The 20,579-nt window shown below is 43.5% G+C and overlaps 1 protein-coding gene across 2 annotated transcripts; it reads left to right on the forward strand.

Moving 5' to 3' along the window:
• The first annotated feature begins 545 nt into the window (after nucleotides 1-545).
• On the forward strand, nucleotides 546-20,344 carry rce1a (Ras converting CAAX endopeptidase 1a). Of its 2 annotated transcripts, XR_009666738.1 has the most exons (9): nucleotides 546-846; nucleotides 4,956-5,058; nucleotides 5,201-5,284; nucleotides 5,368-5,446; nucleotides 5,579-5,746; nucleotides 6,918-6,989; nucleotides 7,063-7,125; nucleotides 18,461-18,745; nucleotides 18,780-20,344. XR_009666738.1 is itself a non-coding variant. In XM_061030945.1 (8 exons), the coding sequence occupies exons 1-8, from the start codon at nucleotides 707-709 to the stop codon at nucleotides 18,688-18,690; spliced, it is 939 nt and encodes a 312-aa protein (XP_060886928.1). In that variant the 5' UTR covers nucleotides 546-706; the 3' UTR covers nucleotides 18,691-20,344. The 2 variants fall into 2 exon arrangements, 1 of the variants encoding a protein (XP_060886928.1); XM_061030945.1 differs by having other exon boundaries at nucleotides 18,461-20,344.
• Nucleotides 20,345-20,579: the final 235 nt, after the last annotated feature.

Consider the following 20,579-nt stretch of genomic DNA (forward strand, 5'->3'; position numbering starts at 1 on the left):
TGATTGTTTAAATTGTTTGTTTACATTCATTTTTGTTTACATTCGTGTTTGTTTACATTAGTATTTGTTTGTTTACATCAGTGTTTGTTTACCTTAGTGTTTGTTTACAGAGTTTGTTAACATTAGTGTTTGTTTACATCAGTGTTTATTTACAGTGTTTGTTTACATCAGTGTTTGTTTACATTAGTGTTTGTTTACCATAGTATTTGTTTACATCAGTGTTTGTTTATATTAGTGTTTGTTTACTTTAGTATTTGTTTACATTCGTGTTTGTTTACCTTAGTGTTTGTTTACATCATTGTTTTTTACAGTGATTTTTTGTTTAAAACGTTTGTTTACAGTGTTTGTTTACATCAGTGTTTGTTTGCAGTGGGGGGATTGGGAGGGGGGTTAGGATGGTTTCTCATGCTCTCAGTGTCTCTCTGTTTCGAGAACAAAGCGAACAAAGGCAGTGACCCAATGTAGATCACCCTTTTCTCCACCGTGTGGCGCTATTTCACGCCAATGACAACAAACCGTAAAAGAAGGAAAGAGGCGCGCACTGATGACGTGTTTCCCGTGCGACGCAGTGTTTAGCTCTGCAGCTAGCATCGTTAGCTGTGTGGCTGTGGTCACCCGGTGGTTCGTGTTGGGGGGGGGGGGTTTGATGGTCGGACCTGGTCCCGCTGCCCCCCAATGTTAGCCTGAGTCTCAGCTGGACGACATCATGACGCAAGAGGGGGATTTGTCGTCATCTTTACCTGAACAGCAGAAACACGGAGTGTGCTGTGTGTCCGTGCTGACCTGTCTGCTGCTCGCGTGCTCCTACGTGGGGAGTCTGTACGTGTGGAGGAGTCACCTGCCCAGGTAAATAAATAACACACACACACACACGTACATTATAACAAACAAACACACACACATACACGTCCTGGGCCCGTTCCAGAAAGCAGGTAGAACAAACCAAACATGGGAGTAGTCACACTGCAAGTCGCAAGTCACTCCGGTGAGAATCAAGCAAGTCAAGTCAAGTTTCCACATGACGTCAGTTAAGACAGTGGTCATCTTTAAGTTGTTTTTCTTAATATTATCTTAATAATGTGATACACCTGATACCCTTCTGTTTCTTGTACTACAATTTCAGAGATTATAATAATACTAACAATTCATTCAGCATTTTTCCTGTCATTACAACTAATGTTGTCAGGAGGTGCGACCAGGTAAAACAGTAATTCAAAGCAGTAACAAAAGGTTAAATTGAACAAACGGTTGCTCTTTATGATGTGAATGTCTATTGTACCTTATTAGTTTATTTGTACATTTGTAGCATTATTTTTCAGACTTAAAATCGGATGCTAAAGCCTCTAAAAACATTGCCAATAGAATACAATCCTAAATTATTGGATTATTATTATTATACTCTGAAGAGAAGTCCCTGAACAATTAAGTTCTGGAGACCTTTGGTGGACACGGGGCTATAGTAACAGAATCAGAGCTACAGGAAGTTACCCTCTCTTTCTCGGGTTTGAGTGACCTCTCCTTTTGAAATGGAAAGCCCAGAGTTTCCCCCATTTCAGAGTGAACTGAACTTGTTTTTCTCCAATTGACCTTTTGGAACTAAATTCAATTATTTCTGCATCGAAACTGTCAACTTGTCTTTTAGACCCAATCCCAACCAAGCTGTTTAAGGAAGTCTTTCCCTTAGTTTGCAACTCTATATTAGATATGATCAATATGTCTTTACAGGCAGGATATGTACCACAGTCATTTAAAGTAGTGGTAATCAAACCTCTACTTAAAAAACCTACTCTAGATTCAGGAACTCTAGCTAACTATAGGCCTATATCCAACCTTCCTTTTATCTCAAAGATCCTGGAGAAGGTGGTAGCTAATCAGCTGTGTGACTTTCTCCATGACAACAATTTATTTGAGGAGTTTCAGTCAGGATTTAGAGTCAACCATAGCACTGAGACTGCACTAGTTAAAGTTACAAAAGATCTACTTCTAGCTTCAGACAGGGGACTTCTCTCTGTGCTCGTCTTGTTAGATCTCAGTGCTGCTTTTGACACCATTGACCATCAGATCCTATTATACGGACTAGAACATTTACTTGGAATTACAGGGACTGCTTTAAGTTGGTTTGAATCCTACTTATCAGACCGATCTCAGTTTGTACATGTTAATGATAAGTCCTCTATGCACACCAAAGTTAGCCATGGAGTGCCACAAGGTTCAGTGCTTGGACCGATTCTCTTTACATTATATATGCTTCCTCTGGGAAATATTATGAGGAAACACTCCATACAGTTTCATTGTTATGCAGATGATACTCAGCTTTATGTATCAATAAAGCCCGATGGCACCAGTCAGTTATGTAAGAAATGTGCCTTAAGGACGTTAGGACCTGGATGACCAGAAATGTTTTGCTACTTAACTCAGACAAGACTTAAATTATTGTGCTAGGCCCTAAAAACCTCAGAGAGACTTTTTCTAGTGATTTGACTGTCCTTAATGACATCAGCCTGGCATCTAGCACCACTGTTAGGAATGTAGGAGTTCTATTTGATCAAGATATGTCTTTTAACTCTCTCATCAGGCAAATTTCAAGAACAGCCTCTCCCCCATCCCCTTCCAAGCCCAGCGCAGTCTAGGCCTGTGAAGGCTGTTTCATGAGCTGTCATGAGCCGGGGATCCGGCCAAAGATTTCTAGGTCAATGACGTGACGCTCATTTTTTGTGTCCATAAGGTTTAGTTAACTTTTAAAGGCTTAAAATTAAAAAATAAATGCACAAATGACATGCTTTCATCCTTTGTTTTGAGGACCTAGTCTAAAATTTATATTTATTATACATTTTTAGAGAATATTTGGGGTATTTAGGCAAAAATGTCTAAGTGGTGTAACCGTTGAAACTTCATATCAAAGAATCAAACTTGCTTTAAAAAGGTTAAATTTTCATATAACACCCTATGAACTAGCCTGGCATAATCTTACAATAGAACCCGTGTTTCCCCTACCATTATATTAGGGGGGCGGCCCGCCCCCCCTGGAGGTCAAGTAAGATTTATTTTTGGGCTTTTTGTGCCTTTATTGTAGGGATAGGATAGTGGATAGAGTTGGAAATCAGGGAAATAAGTCATTTAAGGATACCTCTCCGATAGAAAAGGACAGCTGTCATAAAAGTAACCCATGAACACCAAGATTCCTTCAAGTGTTTGTGTCGCCGTGTCGGCATGTCGGCTTGTCCCCAACCCCCCAACGCTGGGGAAACACTGAGAACTGTTCAATAGTAAATAAAAGTAATGGAACATCATTGTTCTACATGTCAACATGTTGTAACCACCATTGAAGGAGCCATTTTGTTAATATACTCATCATATCATGTGACAAGAAATTATATCACAAAGAAGAACCCCAGATGGTCCTAACTGCTGCAGGCCAAGTTTAGCAACTCTCTTTAAAACATGAGATAATTGGACATTTTAAGGGCGTGGTCAGGTATGTCAAATGGTATGACCTCTGAAAAACATAAAAAATGTATGATAATTGTAAAAAATTGTATTCACTTCGAAAATTAGATTTGAAATGTTCACACCAGGAAATGTGCTCATATAGGTCTCAATGATAATGCCTGTCAAATTTGATTTGAAGTGAAAATGTCAAATGGTGTAACCGGTTACACTATTTGACTTTTATGACAAGCCTTTCTGTTAGAGGCCACTTTTGTCAAATATCAGTATTTTTTTATGTTGATTAAAGTGGTGATTCATCCATAACCTTATTATCAAGGGTCTAGGACAAAATGCCCTGGCATCAAATTGCATATTTGTGTTCCATTCACTTACATTTATAAAGGTGCACTATATAGTTTTGGTAGAGAAATGTGAAAGTTGGAGAAATGTACAGATTATTTGGTATATGTTCATCATAACTCTAAACACAAACTGTTCTCAGATGAAAATTTGGTCCCTGTAACACTGTTTGAAGATAAAATGCTACTGGAGAAGTTATGGTGGGGGGCCCGCAACAGTGAAAGCGTAACTCTCCTGGTAGCTTTATATCTCCAAACAGTGTTCCAGGGACCCATTTTTTACTTTGAATAAAGTTTGTGTATTCAGTTCAGAAAATATATCAAAGAATTGTTTCACTTCCCCAACTTTCAAATTTCACAACCAAATCTACATAGTGCACCTTTAAACACGTATGATCTAATATATGTATGTATGCTGTAATATTGGCACCAGTAGTTGCATTTTAGATGTGTCGGCTATTAGGGGCCATGTGGTAGGGTAGGTAGTATCAGCGTGTCACTACCTGGAGCTTGCTTGACAAAGTCTGGTACTATAGAAGGTGGCAATGCTGTTTGTGCTGTGATGGCCATGATGTAAAGAAGGAGAGATGTAAAGTGTTGCCTGTGGGTATGTTATCCTTTGATTAGGGAAAAAGTAAAGATTTTTGAATTGGTCATCTGAACAACCCTTATTTGTCACTGACCCTTCTGCCTTTTAATAAGGCAGTTTTTTCTTACCATTTTTGCTGCTTTGCTAAAGTGCTCATGATGGATAGGCCGGTCTTTGTAATATAGCAATAAGTAAGGTCTTTTTACCTGCTCTTTTGTAATATTTGATGGTGATGATGATGGTGATGATGATGATGATGATGATGATGATGATGATGATGGTGGTGATGGTGATGATGGTGGTGGTGATGATGATGATGATGGTAGTAGGGATGATGATGATGGTGGCGATCATGATGATCATGGTGGTGATGATGGTGATGATGATGATGGTGGTGATGATGGTGACGATGGTGATGATGATGGTGGTGATCATGATGATCATGGTGATGGTGATGATGATGGTGGTGATGACGGTGATGATGATGATGATAATGGTGATGATCATGGTGATGATGATGATGGTGGTGGTGATGGTGGTGATGATGATGATGAAAGCCTTTATTGCTGTGTTTTCAGGGATCATCCCACAGTGATAAAAAGACGTTTCACCAGCGTTCTGATCGTGTCTGGGCTGTCTCCTGTGTTTGTGTGGGCGTGGAGAGAGTTCACAGGAATCACAGTGAGTCACACACACACACACACACACACACACACAGATATGACTATTGGATAGTTCATTACAAATTAAAGTCTACGCTGTGTGTGTGTGTGTGTGTGTGTGTGTGTGTGTGTGTGTGTGTGTGTGTGTGTGTGTGTGTCAGACTGGCCCGTCGTTCCTGGCTCTAATGGGGATTCGATTCGAAGGTATCATTCCTGCAATCATCCTCCCTCTGCTGCTCACCATGGTAAGAGAGAAACATGATGATGAAGATGAGGATCTACTCAGGGTTAGAACTGGTCTGAAGCAATTTGTGGTTCTTTGTTCCAGGTTTTATTTCTGGGCCCCCTTATGCAGCTCGCCATGGACTGTCCCTGGACCTTCATGGACGGGATAAGAGTCGCCCTGGGTCAGAGAACATTTAGTCAGCTTAATCTGCACGACACATACGAGGGAATCCCCTGATGTTCTCTGTGTGTTCTAATCATGTTCTATCTAGCTTAAATAACCTAATGTTCTTGATGTTCTATGTTCTGCGTAGACCCGTGGTTCTGGAGCCTGTGTGTCAGTGACATGCGCTGGTTGAGGAACCAGGTGGTGGCCCCGCTGACAGAGGAACTCGTCTTCAGGGCATGTATGCTGCCCATGTTGGTTCCCTGTGCCGGACTCTCCACTGCCATCTTCACCTGCCCTCTCTTCTTCGGAGTTGGTGAGTTATGCAGGTGAATTACCTGACAAGTTCTACTGACAGTTGGTGCTTTACCTGAGTGGTGGTTCACCTGACATGTGGGGATGGGTGGTGGTTCACCTGATTGGTGGTGGTTCACCAGATTGGTGGTTTACATGACGAGTGATGGTTCATCTGAATGATGGTTTACCTGAATGTTTGTCTACCTGACAGGTGGCGGCTCACAGAGGTATGTGCAGTTACATTCTTATGAAAGCCAGGAGCTGATATAAGGGAGAAAATATGTAAATGTTTCTTCTTTTTTTTTTTAACTCAAACTGTTACCTGTGCAGATGTTACCTGTCACCTGTGCAGATGTTACCTGTTACCTGTGCAGATATTACATGTTACCTGTGCAGGTCTGTTTCCTGTGTAGGTGTTACCTTTGCAGATGTTACCTGTTTCCTGTGCAGATGTTAGCTGTTACCTTTGTAGATGTTACCTGTTATCTGTGCAGGTCTGTTTCCTGTGCAGATGTTAGCTGTTTCCTGTGCAGATGTTAGCTATTACCTGTGCAGGTCTGTTACCTGTGCAAGTGTTACCCGTTACCTTTGCAGATGTTATCTGTTACCTGTGCAGATGTTACCTGTTTCCTGTGCAGATGTTATCTGTTACCTGTGCAGGTGTTACCGCGTATCTTTGCAGGTCTGTTTACTGTGCAGATGTTACCTGTTAGGTCTGTTTCCTATGCAGATGTTACCTGTTACATGTGCATGTGTTACCTGTTACCTTTGCATATGTTACCTGTGCAGGTCTGTTTCTTGTGCAGATGTTACCTGTTTTCTTTACAGGTGTTACCTGTTACATTTGTCTATTGATGTATGATAGATGAATGATTGTTTATTGAGGTCTGATTGATTACTGATTGATTACTGATGTCTGATTGGTTGTCTATTGATGTCTGAGTGATTACTGATTGATTATTGATATCTGATTGATTACTGATTGATTACTGATGTCTGATTCATTAATTATTTATATCTGATTGATTATTGATGTCTGATTCATTAATGATTGAGTATTGATGTCTGATTGATTATTGATTGATTATTGATGTCTGATTGATGTCAGATAGATGTCTGATTGATGTCCGATAGATGTCTGATAGATGTCTGATTGATTATTGATTGATGAATGCGTGTCTCTGTTTCAGCTCACTTCCATCACATCATTGAGCTGCTCAGGTTCAGACAGGGGACTCTGTCGGGGATCTTCCTGTCTGCAGGTGAACTCAGGTGATGTTTGTTAACATGTTTGTTTACTGTTTCATCAGCTGATCATGTTTTTTTCTGGTTCAGTGTTCCAGTTCTCCTACACAGCTGTGTTTGGAGCCTACACGGCCTTCATCTTCATCAGGACAGGTGAGCAGCTCTCAACTACACCTGGAACTAGAATATACAACACCCTGTATGTCTGTTCCCTCCTGGCCTGCTGATTGGTTCATAACAACACCCTGTATGTCTGTTCCCTCCTGGCCTGCTGATTGGTTCATAACAACACCCTGTGTGTCTGTTCTCTCCTGGCCTGCTGATTGGTTAATATAAGTGCCATTAGTCCCTGTAAATTATTGGTTCTTTGGTTTGATACCAGACCGGATGGGTCCAGATTAAAATCCATCAATATTTAGAGCATCAAGTGTTAACTGAGGTCTCACTTCCTGTTAAAAGCAGGATGTCATTTTTTTAAATTGCAAGCAGAAGTGACATCATAAACAAACATTCAGCAAAACAGAATCCATATTAATTCTAAAACAAATGCATCGAATGAAGGGCGGTGCAAACATGTCAACGATGAATGATCAAAAATAAATGTATTCACTAAATATCTACATTCAGAAAAACTCTGCTAATCAAGTCTTCAATGGTAGTGGTGCTCTGGCCTGTAGGGGAGAGTGAGCAGGACGAGGAAGAAGGATTACCACAAACAGTCGGTCGCTTCTCCTCCTGCAGGCCTCATCACTCCAACTGACAGTGTCGGGTAGAGGGGGCAGGGGGCGGAGCTCTGCAGTTAGCTCTGCAGTTAGCCCTACAGCTCCAAGTCCAGGACAGACTGCCTGTTAGGGCTGCACCATATATTGTTTCAACATCGTCATTGCGATGTGCACAATAGTCACACCACAAGGACATGCAATGTGAAGGGGGAAAAAAAAATCCATCCTGAGGCGAAAACTATATTTAAGCCTTTCAATTAAGTTTACGTAGCCTGTCTACACCCACATTACTAATACATCTAAATGAGCATTCATTTATATATTTCACCACATTACAAGCAACAATCTGCATAGTTAGAACAACTTCTCAGCGCTCTGTCATCTCACCTGCTGTTATCAGGGTCGGGCAGAGCAACGTGCAGCGTGAGTGGTCGAGCGATGGAGAGAGAGGGAGCGGTGATATGGGCGGAGAGGAGCAGGGATTTTGACAATCTGACAGTTTGCGTATAGTTAATATCACATAAGGGGATATATTTGACCCCTGTGTTAATGGTTCCTGTGTGTTAATGGTTCCCCTGTGCTAATGGTTCCTGTGTGTTAATGGTTCCCCCTGTGTTAATGGTTCCCCTGTGTTAATGGTTCCCCTTGTGTTAATGGTTCCCCTGTGTGTTAATGGTTCCCCCTGTGTGTTAATGGTTCCCCTGTGTGTTAATGGTATACCTGTGTGTTAATGATTCTCGTGTGTTAATGGTTCCTGTGTGTTAATGGTTCCTGTGTTAATGGTTCCCCTGTGTTAATGGTTCCTGTGTTAATGGTTCCCCCTGTGTTAATGGTTCCCCTGTCTTAATGGTTCCCTTGTGGGTTAATGGTTCCCCTGTGTTAATGGTTACCCTGTGTTAATGGTTCCTGTGTGTTAGTGGTTCCCCCTGTGTTAATGGTTCCCCTGTGTTAATGGTTCCTGTGTGTTAGTGGTTCCCCTGTGTGTTAATGGTTCCCCTGTGTGTTAATGGCTCCCCTGTGTGTTAATGATTCCCCTGTGTTAATGGTTCCTGTGTGTTAATGTTTCCCCTTTGTTAATGGTTCCTGTGTGTTAATGGTTCCTGTGTTAATGGTTCCCCTGTGTTAATGGTTCCCCCTGTGTTAATGGTTCCCCCTGTGTTAATGGTTCCCCTGTCTTAATGGTTCCCCTGTGTGTTAATGGTTCCCCTGTGTGTTAATGGTTCCCCTGTGTGTTAATGGTTCCCCTGTGTGTTAATGATTCCCATGTGTGTTAATGGTTCCCCTGTGTTAATGATTCCCCTGTGTTAATGGTTCCCCTGTGTGTTAATGGTTCCCCTGTGTGTTAATGGTTCCCCTGTGTTAATGGATCCCCTGTGTGTTTATGGGTCCCCTGTGTGTTAATAATTCCCATGTGTGTTAATGGTTCCTGTGTTAATGGTTCCCCCTGTGTTAATGGTTCCCCTGTCTTAAGGGTTCCCCTGTGTGTTAAGGATTCCCCTGTGTGTTAAGGATTCCCATGTGTGTTAATGGGTAACCTGTGTGTTAATGATTCCCATGTGTGTTAATGGTTCCCCTGTGTTAATGGTTCCTGTGTTAATGGTTCCCCCTGTGTTAATGGTTCCCTTGTGTGTTAATGGTTCCCCTGTGTTAATGGTTCTCCTGTGTGTTAATGGTTCCCCTGTGTAAATGGATCCCCTGTGTGTTAATGATTCCCATGTGTGTTAATGGTTCCCCTGTTTTAATGGTTCCCCTGTGTGTTAATGGTTCCCCTGTGTTAATGGTTCCTGTGTGTTAATGGTTCCCCTGTGTATTAATGGTTCCCCTGTGTGTTAATGGTTCCCCTGTGTTTTAATGGTTCCCCTGTGTTAATGGTTCCCCTGTGTTAATGGTTCCCCTGTGTGTTAATGATTCCCCTGTGTGTTAATGGTTCCCCTGTGTGTTAATGGTTCACCTGTGTTAATTGTTCCCCTCTGTGTTAATGATTCCCATGTGTGTTAATAGTTCCCCTGTCTTAAGGGTTCCCCTGTGTGTTAAGGATTCCCCTGTGTGTTAAGGATTCCCATGTGTGTTAATGGGTAACCTGTGTGTTAATGATTCCCATGTGTGTTAATGGTTCCCCTGTGTTAATGGTTCCCCTGTGTTAATGGTTCCCCCTGTGTTAATGGTTCTCCCTGTGTTAATGGTTCTCCTGTGTGTTAATGGTTCCCCTGTGTTAATGGTTCTCCTGTGTGTTAATGGTTCCCCTGTGTAAATGGATCCCCTGTGTGTTAATGATTCCCATGTGTGTTAATGGTTCCCCTGTGTGTTAATGGTTCCCCTGTGTGTTAATGGTTCCCCTGTGTTAATGGTTCCTGTGTGTTAATGGTTCCCCTGTGTGTTAATGGTTCCCCTGTGTGTTAATGGTTCCCCTGTGTTAATGGTTCCCCTGTGTTAATGGTTCCCCTGTGTTAATGGTTCCCCTGTGTGTTAATGATTCCCCTGTGTGTTAATGGTTCCCCTGTGTTAATGGTTCCCCTGTGTGTTAATGGTTCCCCTGTGTTAATGGTTCCCCTGTGTGTTAATGGTTCACCTGTGTTAATTGTTCCCCTCTGTGTTAATGATTCCCCTGTGTGTTAAGGGTTCCCCTGTGTGTTAATGGATCCCCTGTGTTAATGGATCCCCTGTGTGTTAATGGGTCCCCTGTGTGTTAATGATTCCCATGTGTGTTAATGGTTCCCCTGTGTGTTAATGGTTCCCCTGTGTTAATGGTTCCCCTGTGTTAATGGTTCCCCCTGTGTTAATGGTTCCCCTGTGTGTTAGTGGTTCCCCTGTGTGTTAATGGTTCCCCCTGTGTTAATGGTTCCCCTGTGTGTTAAGGGTTCCCCTGTGTTAAGGGTTCCCCTGTGTGTTATGGGTTCCCCTGTGTGTTAATGGTTCATCTGTGTTAATGGTTCCCTTGTGTGGTAATGGTTCCCCTATGTTAATGGTTCCCCTGTGTGTTAGTGGTTCCCCTGTGTGTTAATGGTTCCCCCTGTGTTAATGGTTCCCCTGTGTGTTAAGGGTTCCCCTGTGTTAATGGTTCCCCTGTGTGTTAATGGTTTATCTGTGTTAATGGTTCCCCTGTGTGTTAATGGTTCCCCTATGTGGTAATGGTTCCCCTGTGTGTTAATGATTCCCGTGTGTGTTAATGGTTCCCCTGTGTTAATGGTTCTTGTGTTAATGGTTCCCCCTCTGTTAATGGTTCCCCTGTGTGTTAAGGGTTCTCCTGTGTGTTAATGGTTACCCTGTGTTAATGGTTCCCCTGTGTTAATGGTTCTCCTGTGTGTTAATGGTTCCCCTGTGTAAATGGATCCCCTGTGTGTTAATGATTCTCCTGTGTGTTAAGGGTTCCCCTGTGTGTTAAGGGTTCCCCTGTGTGTTAAGGGTTCCCCTGTGTGTTAAGGATTCCCCTGTGTGTTAAGGGTTCCCCTGTGTGTTAATGGTTCCCCTGTGTGTTAATGGGTCCCCTGTGTTAATGGTTCTCCTGTGTGTTAATGGTTTCCCTGTGTTAATGGATCCCCTGTGTGTTAATGGTTTCCCTGTGTTAAGGATTCCCCTGTGTGTTAATGGGTCCCCTATGTTAATGGTTTCCCTGTGTTAAGGATTCCCCTGTGTGTTAATGGGTCCCTTATGTTAATGGTTCCCCTGTGTGTTAAGGGTTCCCCTGTGTGTTAAGGGTTCCCCTGTGTGTTAATGGTTCCCCTGTGTGTTAATGGTTCACCTGTGTTAATGGATCCCCTGTGTGTTAATGGGTCCCCTGTGTGTTAATGATTCCCTTGTGTGTTAATGGTTCCTGTGTTAATGGTTCCCCCTGTGTTAATGGTTCCCCTGTGTTAATGTTTCCCCTCTGTGTTAATGGTTCCCCTCTGTGTTAATGGTTCCCCTGTGTGTTAAGGGTTCACCTGTGTGTTAAGGGTTCCCCTGTGTGTTAATGGTTCCCCTGTGTGTTAATGGGTCCCCTGTGTGTTAATGATTCCCATGTTTGTTAATGGTTCCCCTGTGTTAATGGTTCCTGTGTTAATGGTTCCCCCTGTGTTAATGGTTGCCCTGTGTGTTAATGGGTCCCCTGTGTGTTAATGATTCCCATGTGTGTTAATGGTTCCCATATGTTAATGGTTCTCCTGTGTGTTAATGGTTCCCCTGTGTGTTAATGGGTCCCCTGTGTGTTAATGATTCCCCTGTGTGTTAATGGTTCCCCCTGTGTTAATGGTTCCCCTGTGTGTTAAGGGTTCCCCTGTGTGTTAATGGTTCCACTGTGTTAATGGTTTCCCTGTGTTAATGGATCCCCTGTGTGTTAATGATTCCCATGTGTGTTAATGGTTCCCCCTGTGTAAATGGTTCCTGTTTAAATGGTTCCTGTGTTAATGGTTCCCCCTGTGTTAATTGTTCCCCTGTGTGTTAATGGTTCCCCTGTGTTAATGGTTCCTTGTGTGTTAATGGTTCCCCTCTGTGTTAATGGTTCCCCTGTGTTAATGGTTCCCCTGTGTGTTAATGGTTCCCCTGTGTGTTAATTGTTCCCCTGTGTGTTAATGGTTCCCCTGTGTTAATGGTTCCCCTGTGTGTTAATGGTTCCCCTGTGTGTTAATGGTTCCCCTGTATGTTAAGGGTTCCCCTGTGTTAATGGTTCCCCCTGTCTTAATGGTTCCCCTGTGTGTTAATGGTTCCCCTGTGTGTTAGTGGTTCCCCTGTGTGTTAATGATTCCCATGTGTGTTAATGGTTCCCGTGTTAATGGTTCCCCTGTGTTAATCGTTCCCATATGTTAATGGTTCCCCTTTGTGTTAATGGTTCCCCTGTGTGTTAATGATTTCCCTGTGTGTTAATGGTTCCCCTGTGTGGTAATGGTTCCCTTGTGTTAATGGTTCCCCTGTGTGTTAAGGGTTCCCCTGTGTGTTAAGGATTCCACTGTGTGTTAAGGGTTGCCCTGTGTGTTAATGGGTCCCCTGTGTGTTAATGATTCCCGTGTGTGTTAATGGTTCCCCTGTGTTAATGGTTCTTGTGTTAATGGTTCCCCCTCTGTTAATGGTTCCCCTGTGTGTTAAGGGTTCTCCTGTGTGTTAATGGTTACCCTGTGTTAATGGTTCCCGTGTGTTAATGGTTCCCCTGTTTCTTAATGGTTCCCCTGTGTGTTAATGATTCCCCTGTTTCTTAATGGTTCCCCTCTGTGTTAATGGTTCCCCTGTGTGTTAATGGTTATCCTGTGTTAATGGTTCCCCTGTATGTTAATGGTTCACCTGTGTTAATTGTTCCCCTGTGTGTTAATGGTTCCCCTGTGTGTTAATGGGTCCCCTGTGTGTTAATGATTCCCATGTGTGTTAATGGTTCCTGTGTTAATGGTTCCCCTGTGTGTTAATGGTTCCCCTCTGTGTTAATGGTTCCCCTGTGTTAATGGTTCACCTGTGTTAATGGTTCCCCCTGTGTTAATGGTTTCCCTGTGTGTTAGTGGTTCCCCTGTGTGTTAATGGTTCCCCCTGTTTTAATGGTTCCCCTGTGTGTTCATGGTTCCCCTGTGTTAATGGTTACCCTGTGTTTTAAGGGTTCTTCTGTGTTAATGGTTCCCCTGTGTGTTAAGGTTTCAACTGTGTGTTAATGATTCCCATGTGTTTTAATGGTTCCCCTGTGTGTTAAGGGTTCCCCTGTGTGTTAATGATTCCTGTGTTAATGGTTCACCTGTGTTAATGGTTCCCCTGTGTGTTAATGGTTCCCCCTGTTTTAATGGTTCCCCTGTGTGTTAATGGTTCCCCTGTGTTAATGGTTACCCTGTGTTTTAATGATTTCCCTGTGTGTTAATGATTTCCCTGTGTGTTAATGGTTCCCATGTGTGTTAATGGTTCCTGTGTTAATGGTTCCCCTGTGTTAATGTTTCCCCTCTGTGTTAATGGTTCCCCTCTGTGTTAATGGTTCCGCTGTGTGTTAAGGGTTCACCTGTGTGTTAATGGGTCCCCTGTGTGTTAATGATTCCCATGTGTGTTAATGGTTCCCATATGTTAATGGTTCTCCTGTGTGTTAATGGTTCCCCTGTGTGTTAATGGGTCCCCTGTGTGTTAATGATTCCCTTGTGTGTTAATGGTTCCCCCTGTGTTAATGGTTCCCCTGTGTGTCAAGGGTTCCCCTGTGTGTTAATGGTTCCACTGTGTTAATGGTTTCCCTGTGTTAATGGATCCCCTGTGTGTTAATGATTCCCATGTGTGTTAATGGTTCCCCCTGTGTAAATGGTTCCTGTGTAAATGGTTCCTGTGTTAATGGTTCCCCCTGTGTTAATTGTTCCCCTGTGTGTTAATGGTTCCCCTGTGTTAATGGTTCCTTGTGTGTTAATGGTTCCCCTGTGTTAATGGTTCCCCTCTGTGTTAATGGTTCCCCTGTGTTAATGGTTCCCCTGTGTGTTAATGGTTCCCCTGTGTGTTAATTGTTCCCCTCTGTGTTAATGGTTCCCCTGTGTTAATGGTTCCCCTGTGTGTTAATGGTTCCCCTGTGTGTTAATGTTTCCCCTGTATGTTAAGGGTTCCCCTGTGTTAATGGTTCCCCCTGTCTTAATGGTTCCCCTGTGTGTTAATGGTTCCCCTGTGTGTTAGTGGTTCCCCTGTGTGTTAATGATTCCCATGTGTGTTAATGGTTCCCGTGTTAATGGTTCCCCTGTGTTAATCGTTCCCATATGTTAATGGTTCCCCTTTGTGTTAATGGTTCCCCTGTGTGTTAATGATTTCCCTGTGTGTTAATGATTTCCCTGTGTGTTAATGGTTCCCCTGTGTGGTAATGGTTCCCTTGTGTTAATGGTTCCCCTGTGTGTTAAGGGTTCCCCTGTGTGTTAAGGATTCCACTGTGTGTTAAGGGTTGCCCTGTGTGTTAATGGGTCCCCTGTGTGTTAATGATTCCCGTGTGTGTTAATGGTTCCCCTGTTTTAATGGTTCTTGTGTTAATGGTTCCCCCTCTGTTAATGGTTCCCCTGTGTGTTAATGGTTACCCTGTGTTAATGGTTCCCGTGTGTTAATGGTTCCCCTGTTTCTTAATGGTTCCCCTGTGTGTTAATGATTCCCCTGTTTCTTAATGGTTCCCCTGTGTGTTAATGGTTCCCCTGTTTCTTAATGGTTCCCCTCTGTGTTAATGGTTCCCCTGTGTGTTAATGGTTACCCTGTGTTAATGGTTCCCCTGTATGTTAATGGTTCACCTGTGTTAATTGTTCCCCTGTGTGTTAATGGTTCCCCTGTGTGTTAATGGGTCCCCTGTGTGTTAATGATTCCCATGTGTGTTAATGGTTCCTGTGTTAATGGTTCCCCTGTGTGTTAATGGTTCCCCTCTGTGTTAATGGTTCCCCTGTGTTAATGGTTCACCTGTGTTAATGGTTCCCCCTGTGTTAATGGTTTCCCTGTGTGTTAGTGGTTCCCCTGTGTGTTAATGGTTCCCCCTGTTTTAATGGTTCCCCTGTGTGTTAATGGTTCCCCTGTGTTAATGGTTACCCTGTGTTTTAAGGGTTCTTCTGTGTTAATGGTTCCCCTGTGTGTTAAGGTTTCAACTGTGTGTTAATGATTCCCATGTGTTTTAATGGTTCCCCTGTGTGTTAAGGTTTCAACTGTGTGTTAATGATTCCCATGTGTTTTAATGGTTCCCCTGTGTGTTAATGGTTCCCCCTGTTTTAATGGTTCCCCTGTGTGTTAATGGTTCCCCTGTGTTAATGGTTACCCTGTGTTTTAATGGTTCCCCTGTGTTAATGGTTCCCCTGTGTGTTAAGGGTTCCCCTGTGTGTTAATGATTCCCATGTGTTTTAATGGTTCCCCTGTGTGTTAAGGGTTCCCCTGTGTGTTAATGATTCCTGTGTTAATGGTTCACCTGTGTTAATGGTTCCCCTGTGTGTTAATGGTTCCCCTGTGTGATAATGGTTCCCCTGTGTTAATGGTTCCCCTGTGTGTTAAGGGTTCCCCTGTGTGTTAAGGATTCCACTGTGTGTTAAGGGTTCCCCCGTGTGTTAATGATTTCCCTGTGTTAATGGTTCCCCTGTGTTAATGGTTCCTCTGTGTTAATGGTTCCCCTGTGTTAAGGGTTCCCCTGTGTTAAGGGTTCCCCTGTGTGTTAAGGATTCCCCTGTGTGTTAATGGGTCCCCTGTGTGTTAATGATTCCCATGTGTGTTAATGGTTCCCCTGTGTCAATGGTTCCTGTGTTAATGGTTCCCCCTGTGTTTAATGGTTCCTGTGTTAATGGTTCCCCCTGTGTTAATGGTTCCCCTGTGTGTTAATGGTTCCCTGTGTGTTAATGGTTACCCTGTGTGTTAATGGTTCCCCTGTGTTAATAGTTACCCTGTGTGTTAAGGGTTCCCCTGTGTTAATGGTTCCCCTGTGTGTTAAGGGTTCCCCTGTGTGATAAGGGTTCCCCTGTGTGTTAAGGGTTCACCTGTGTGTTAATGATTCCCATGTGTATTAATGGTTCCCCTGTGTGTTAAGGGTTCCCCTGTGTTAATGATTCCCCTGTGTGTTAAGGGTTCCCCTGTGTGTTAATTGTTCCACTGTGTGTTAATGGTTCCCCTCTGTGTTAATGGGTCCCCTGTGTGTTAATGATTCCGATTGTGTGTTAATGGTTCCCCTGTGTTAATGGTTCATGTGTTAATGGTTCCCCCTGTGTTAATGGTTCCCCTCTGTGTTAATGGTTCCCCTCTGTGTTAATGGTTCACCTGTGTGTTAATAGTTCCCCTGTGTGTTAAGGGTTCCCCTGTGTTAAGGGTTCCCCCTGTCTTAATGGTTCCCCTGTGTGTTAATGGTTCCCCTGTGTGTTAAGGGTTCCCCTGTGTGTTAAGGGTTCACCTGTGTTAATGGTTCCTGTGTTAATGGTTCCCCCTGTGTCAGTGGTTCCCCTGTGTGTTAATGGTTCCCCTGTGTGTTAATGGTTCCCCCGTGTTAATGGTTCCCTGTGTGTTAATGGTTCCCCTATGTTAATGGTTCCCCTGTGTGTTAAGGGTTCACCTGTGTGTTAATGGATCCCCTGTTTGTTAATGGTTCCCCTGTGTATTAAGGGTTCCCCTGTGTTAATGGTTCCCCCTGTGTTAATGGTTCCCCTCTGTGTTAATGGTTCCCCTGTGTGTTAATGGTTCCCCTGTGTTAGTGGTTCCCCCTGTGTTAATGGTTCCCCCTGTCTTAATGGTTCCCCTGTGTGTTAATGGTTCCCCTGTGTATTAAGGGTTCCCCTGTGTTAATGGTTCCCCTGTGTGTTAATGGTTCCCCTGTGTTAATGGTTCCCCTGTGTTAATGGTTCCCCTCTGTGTTAATGGTTCCCCTGTGTGTTAATGGATCCCCTGTGTGTTAAGGATTCCCCTGTGTTAGTGGTTCCCCCTGTGTTAATGGTTCCCCCTGTCTTAATGGTTCCCCTGTGTGTTAATGGTTCCCCTGTGTTAATGGTTCCTGTGTTAATGGTTCCCCCTGTGTTAGTGGTTCCCCTGTGTGTTAATGGTTCCCCTGTGTGTTAATGGTTCCCCCGTGTTAATGGTTCCCTGTGTGTTAATGGTTCCCCTGTGTGTTAAGGTTTCCCCTGTGTGTCAATGATTCCCATGTGTATTAATGGTTCCCCTGTGTGTTAAGGGTTCCCCTGTGTGTTAATGGTTCACCTGTGTGTTAATGGTTCCCCTGTGTGTTAATGGTTCCCCTGTGTGGTAATGGTTCCCCTGTGTTAATCGTTCCCCTGTTTTTTAAGGGTTCCCCTGTGTGTTAAGGATTCCACTGTGTGTTAAGGGTTCCCCTGTGTGTTAAGGGTTCCCCTGTGTGTTTATGGGTCCCCTGTGTGTTAATGATTCCCATGTGTGTTAATGGTTCCCCTGTGTTAATGGTTCATGCGTTAATGGTTCCCCCTGTGTTAATGGTTCCCCTGTGTTTTAAGGGTTCCCCTGTGTGTTAATGGTTCCCCTGTGTTAATGGATCCCCTGTGTGTTAATGGTTCCCCTGCGTTAATGGTTCCTGTGTTAATGGTTCCCCCTGTGTTAATGGTTCCTGTGTTAATGGTTCCCCCTGTGTTAATGGTTCCCCTGTGTGTTAATGGTTCCCTGTGTGTTAATGGTTCCCTGTGTGTTAATGGTTCCCCTGTGTTAATGGTTCCCCTCTGTGTTAATGGTTCCCCTCTGTGTTAATGGTTCCCCTGTGTGTTAAGGGTTCATCTGTGTGTTAATGGTTCCCCTGTGTGTTAATGGTTCTCCTGTGTGTTAATGGCTCCCCTGTGTTAATGGATCCCCTGTGTGTTAATGGGTCCACTGTGTGTTAATGGTTCCTCTGTTAATGGTTCCCCCTGTGTTAATGGTTCCTATGTTAATGGTTCCCCTGTGTGTTAATGGTTCCCCTGTGTGTTAATGGTTCACTGTGTGTTAATGGTTCCCCTGTGTTAATGGTTCCCCTGTGTGTTATTGGTTCCCCTGTGTTAATGGTTCCCTGTGTATTAATGGTTCCCCTGTGTTAATGGTTCCCCTCTCTGTTAATGGTTCCCCTCTCTGTTAAAGGTTCCCCTGTGTGTTAAGGGTTCACCTGTGTGTTATGGGTTCCCCTGTGTGTTAATGGTTCCTCTGTGTTAATGGTTCCCCTGTGTGTTATAGGTTCCCCTGTGTGTTAAGGGTTCCCCTGTGTGTTAATGATTCCCCTGTGTGTTAAGGGTTCCCCTGTGTGTTAATGATTCCCATGTGTGTTAATGGTTCCCCTGTGTGTTAAGGGTTCCCCTGTGTGTTAATGATTCCTGTGTGTTAAAGGTTCCCCTGTGTGTTAATGGTTCCCCTGTGTTGTGTTTTAGGTCACCTGGTGGGTCCGGTTCTCTGTCACTCGTTCTGTAACTACATGGGTTTTCCTGCCATCAGTGCGGCGTTGGATCATCCTCACCGTGTCTCTGTCCTCTCCTGCTACCTGCTCGGCGTCCTTCTCTTCCTCCTCTTCCTTTTCCCCTTCACTGACCCCGCCTACTATGGTCTCCCCACACCTGTCTGCACACTCACCACCTCACCCAGCCCCCTCTGCCTCTATTGATTGGCTGCCTCCATGCTCCTTCCTGTGTTAAAGAGAAGGAGGAACTACAGTTCAGGTTTGTGACATGTTGAAGAGGAGCTACAGTTCAGATGTGTGACATGTTGAAGAGGAGGCGGAGCTACAGTTCAGGTGTGTCCTCTGGCTACTGACAGCCATATAGCCAGGTGGGCTCAGTTTCCATGGAGATCTGGGGTTATAAGTAACATGTTGATCAGCTGTTGCTGTGACACAGGAGGGGCTTTATGTCAATGATGTCAGAGGATCTGGTGTCATGACTTTTCTTTTTGAAGAAACTCGTCAGTTAGTGATGGTTTCGTTTTATTTTCATGAGTTCAGATTTATTTTTTTCTACATTCTTGTTTTTGACGGTTTCAGTTCAAATAAAAGGGTTAGGGTGAGTTATTTTTAGAAGCAGTCGACAGATCTCAGCTCAGTGAACTTCATCTGAGATTAAAGGAGAACTTTAAAAACAATCTGTCTCTAATATCAGTTCTATATAATCATTAAAGTTTGTGATGATGACTGGTCGTCTGGCACAGAATCGTCAGTACCAAGGACAGAGGTGATGGAAGGTGTTTCAGGTGTCCAGTCTGTGTCGGGTATGATGATGTGACTCGGAGTTCAATAGTTTTATAATTGGTTGTTTATAAACGTTCCCTCTGCATGTTTAATTTGTGTATTTATTAAGACACACACGTGAATACACAGGTTTGTTCAAGTGTTAGCATAATGCTAAAGCTAAGTGTTAGTCCTTTAAGTCCTTTCAGGTGATTTAGTGCTGGATGTTCAGCTTTAATCCAGATTAACGTTATATCAGTCCAGAAGCATCAGGTGCATCTTTCCGTTGTACTGGGATATACATCTTAGGGTTAGCTTAATGCTAACACATACTCATGCTGCTCTAAGTCTGATTCAAGAAAAGATCAATTACCTGATGTGGTTTTAAACTCTGCAGTTAAAGGGTCACAGAGTTCAGGGTTCTCTTCTGGTTTCAAATCGTTCATAGAAACACACATCAAAGCAGAACAACGACACCAGCATTTCTCCATGACGTCTGATCAACAGCTCACCTGTCCTTTATTCTCACCGATCTCAGCTGCTCTGACAGAAAGAACTCTTGAAGCTAAAATCAAACTGTGAAGACGAAGACAAGGCTGCTTTCATCTTCAGCAATAAATAAATGTGTGTGTGCACAGGAAAAAGGAACCGGTGTGTGATGTGAGTTTTTCTGTAACCTGAAGCTGCCAGCAGGGGGTGTCAGAGCTCCTCTGTGGAAACCATCCTTGACCAAGAAACCATCTTTTCATTGTAATGAAAGGAGGAATCTTTTAGAATGATAATAAGCTTGACCCACTCTGGCTGCACACAGGGACACGCGTGACGAAGTGTACATGAACATTTATGAATAGAAATGATTATTTTTCACTGGATAAAGATACACACTCGCAGCAGGGTGTTTCTGCTGCTCTGAGATTCAAACATTTAATACACAGAAGAATGTGACATGTTTATATTTTTAATCAGATCTATTTTGGATCACAGGTACAGGTGTGAGCATGTCACTGAGTCACACAATGGAGGATGTTTTATTAGGACAATCGTTCTCAGAACTGTCTTTGATGTCTGTAAATAAACTCTGATCTTTTGTACAGTCTGACCGTCTCTGTGTCATTCATCAGTTCAGTCAATTTTAACTCACTGCTTCACCCACCTCCTCCATCTGTTCACACCAGACGTGTTTGCCTCGTATTTTACTGAAAAGGTTGCAACCATCAGTAACCAGTTTTCTGAGCCTGACCAACTCAGACCAAAGGCACCAACCAAAAGTGCCTCACTCAACTCATTCTCCTCTCTGACTGAGGACGAAGTCTCTAAGCTTGTGCTAGACT

Source organism: Labrus mixtus, chromosome 23, assembly GCF_963584025.1.
Source record: "Labrus mixtus chromosome 23, fLabMix1.1, whole genome shotgun sequence".
Classification (NCBI taxonomy): domain Eukaryota; kingdom Metazoa; phylum Chordata; class Actinopteri; order Labriformes; family Labridae; genus Labrus; species Labrus mixtus.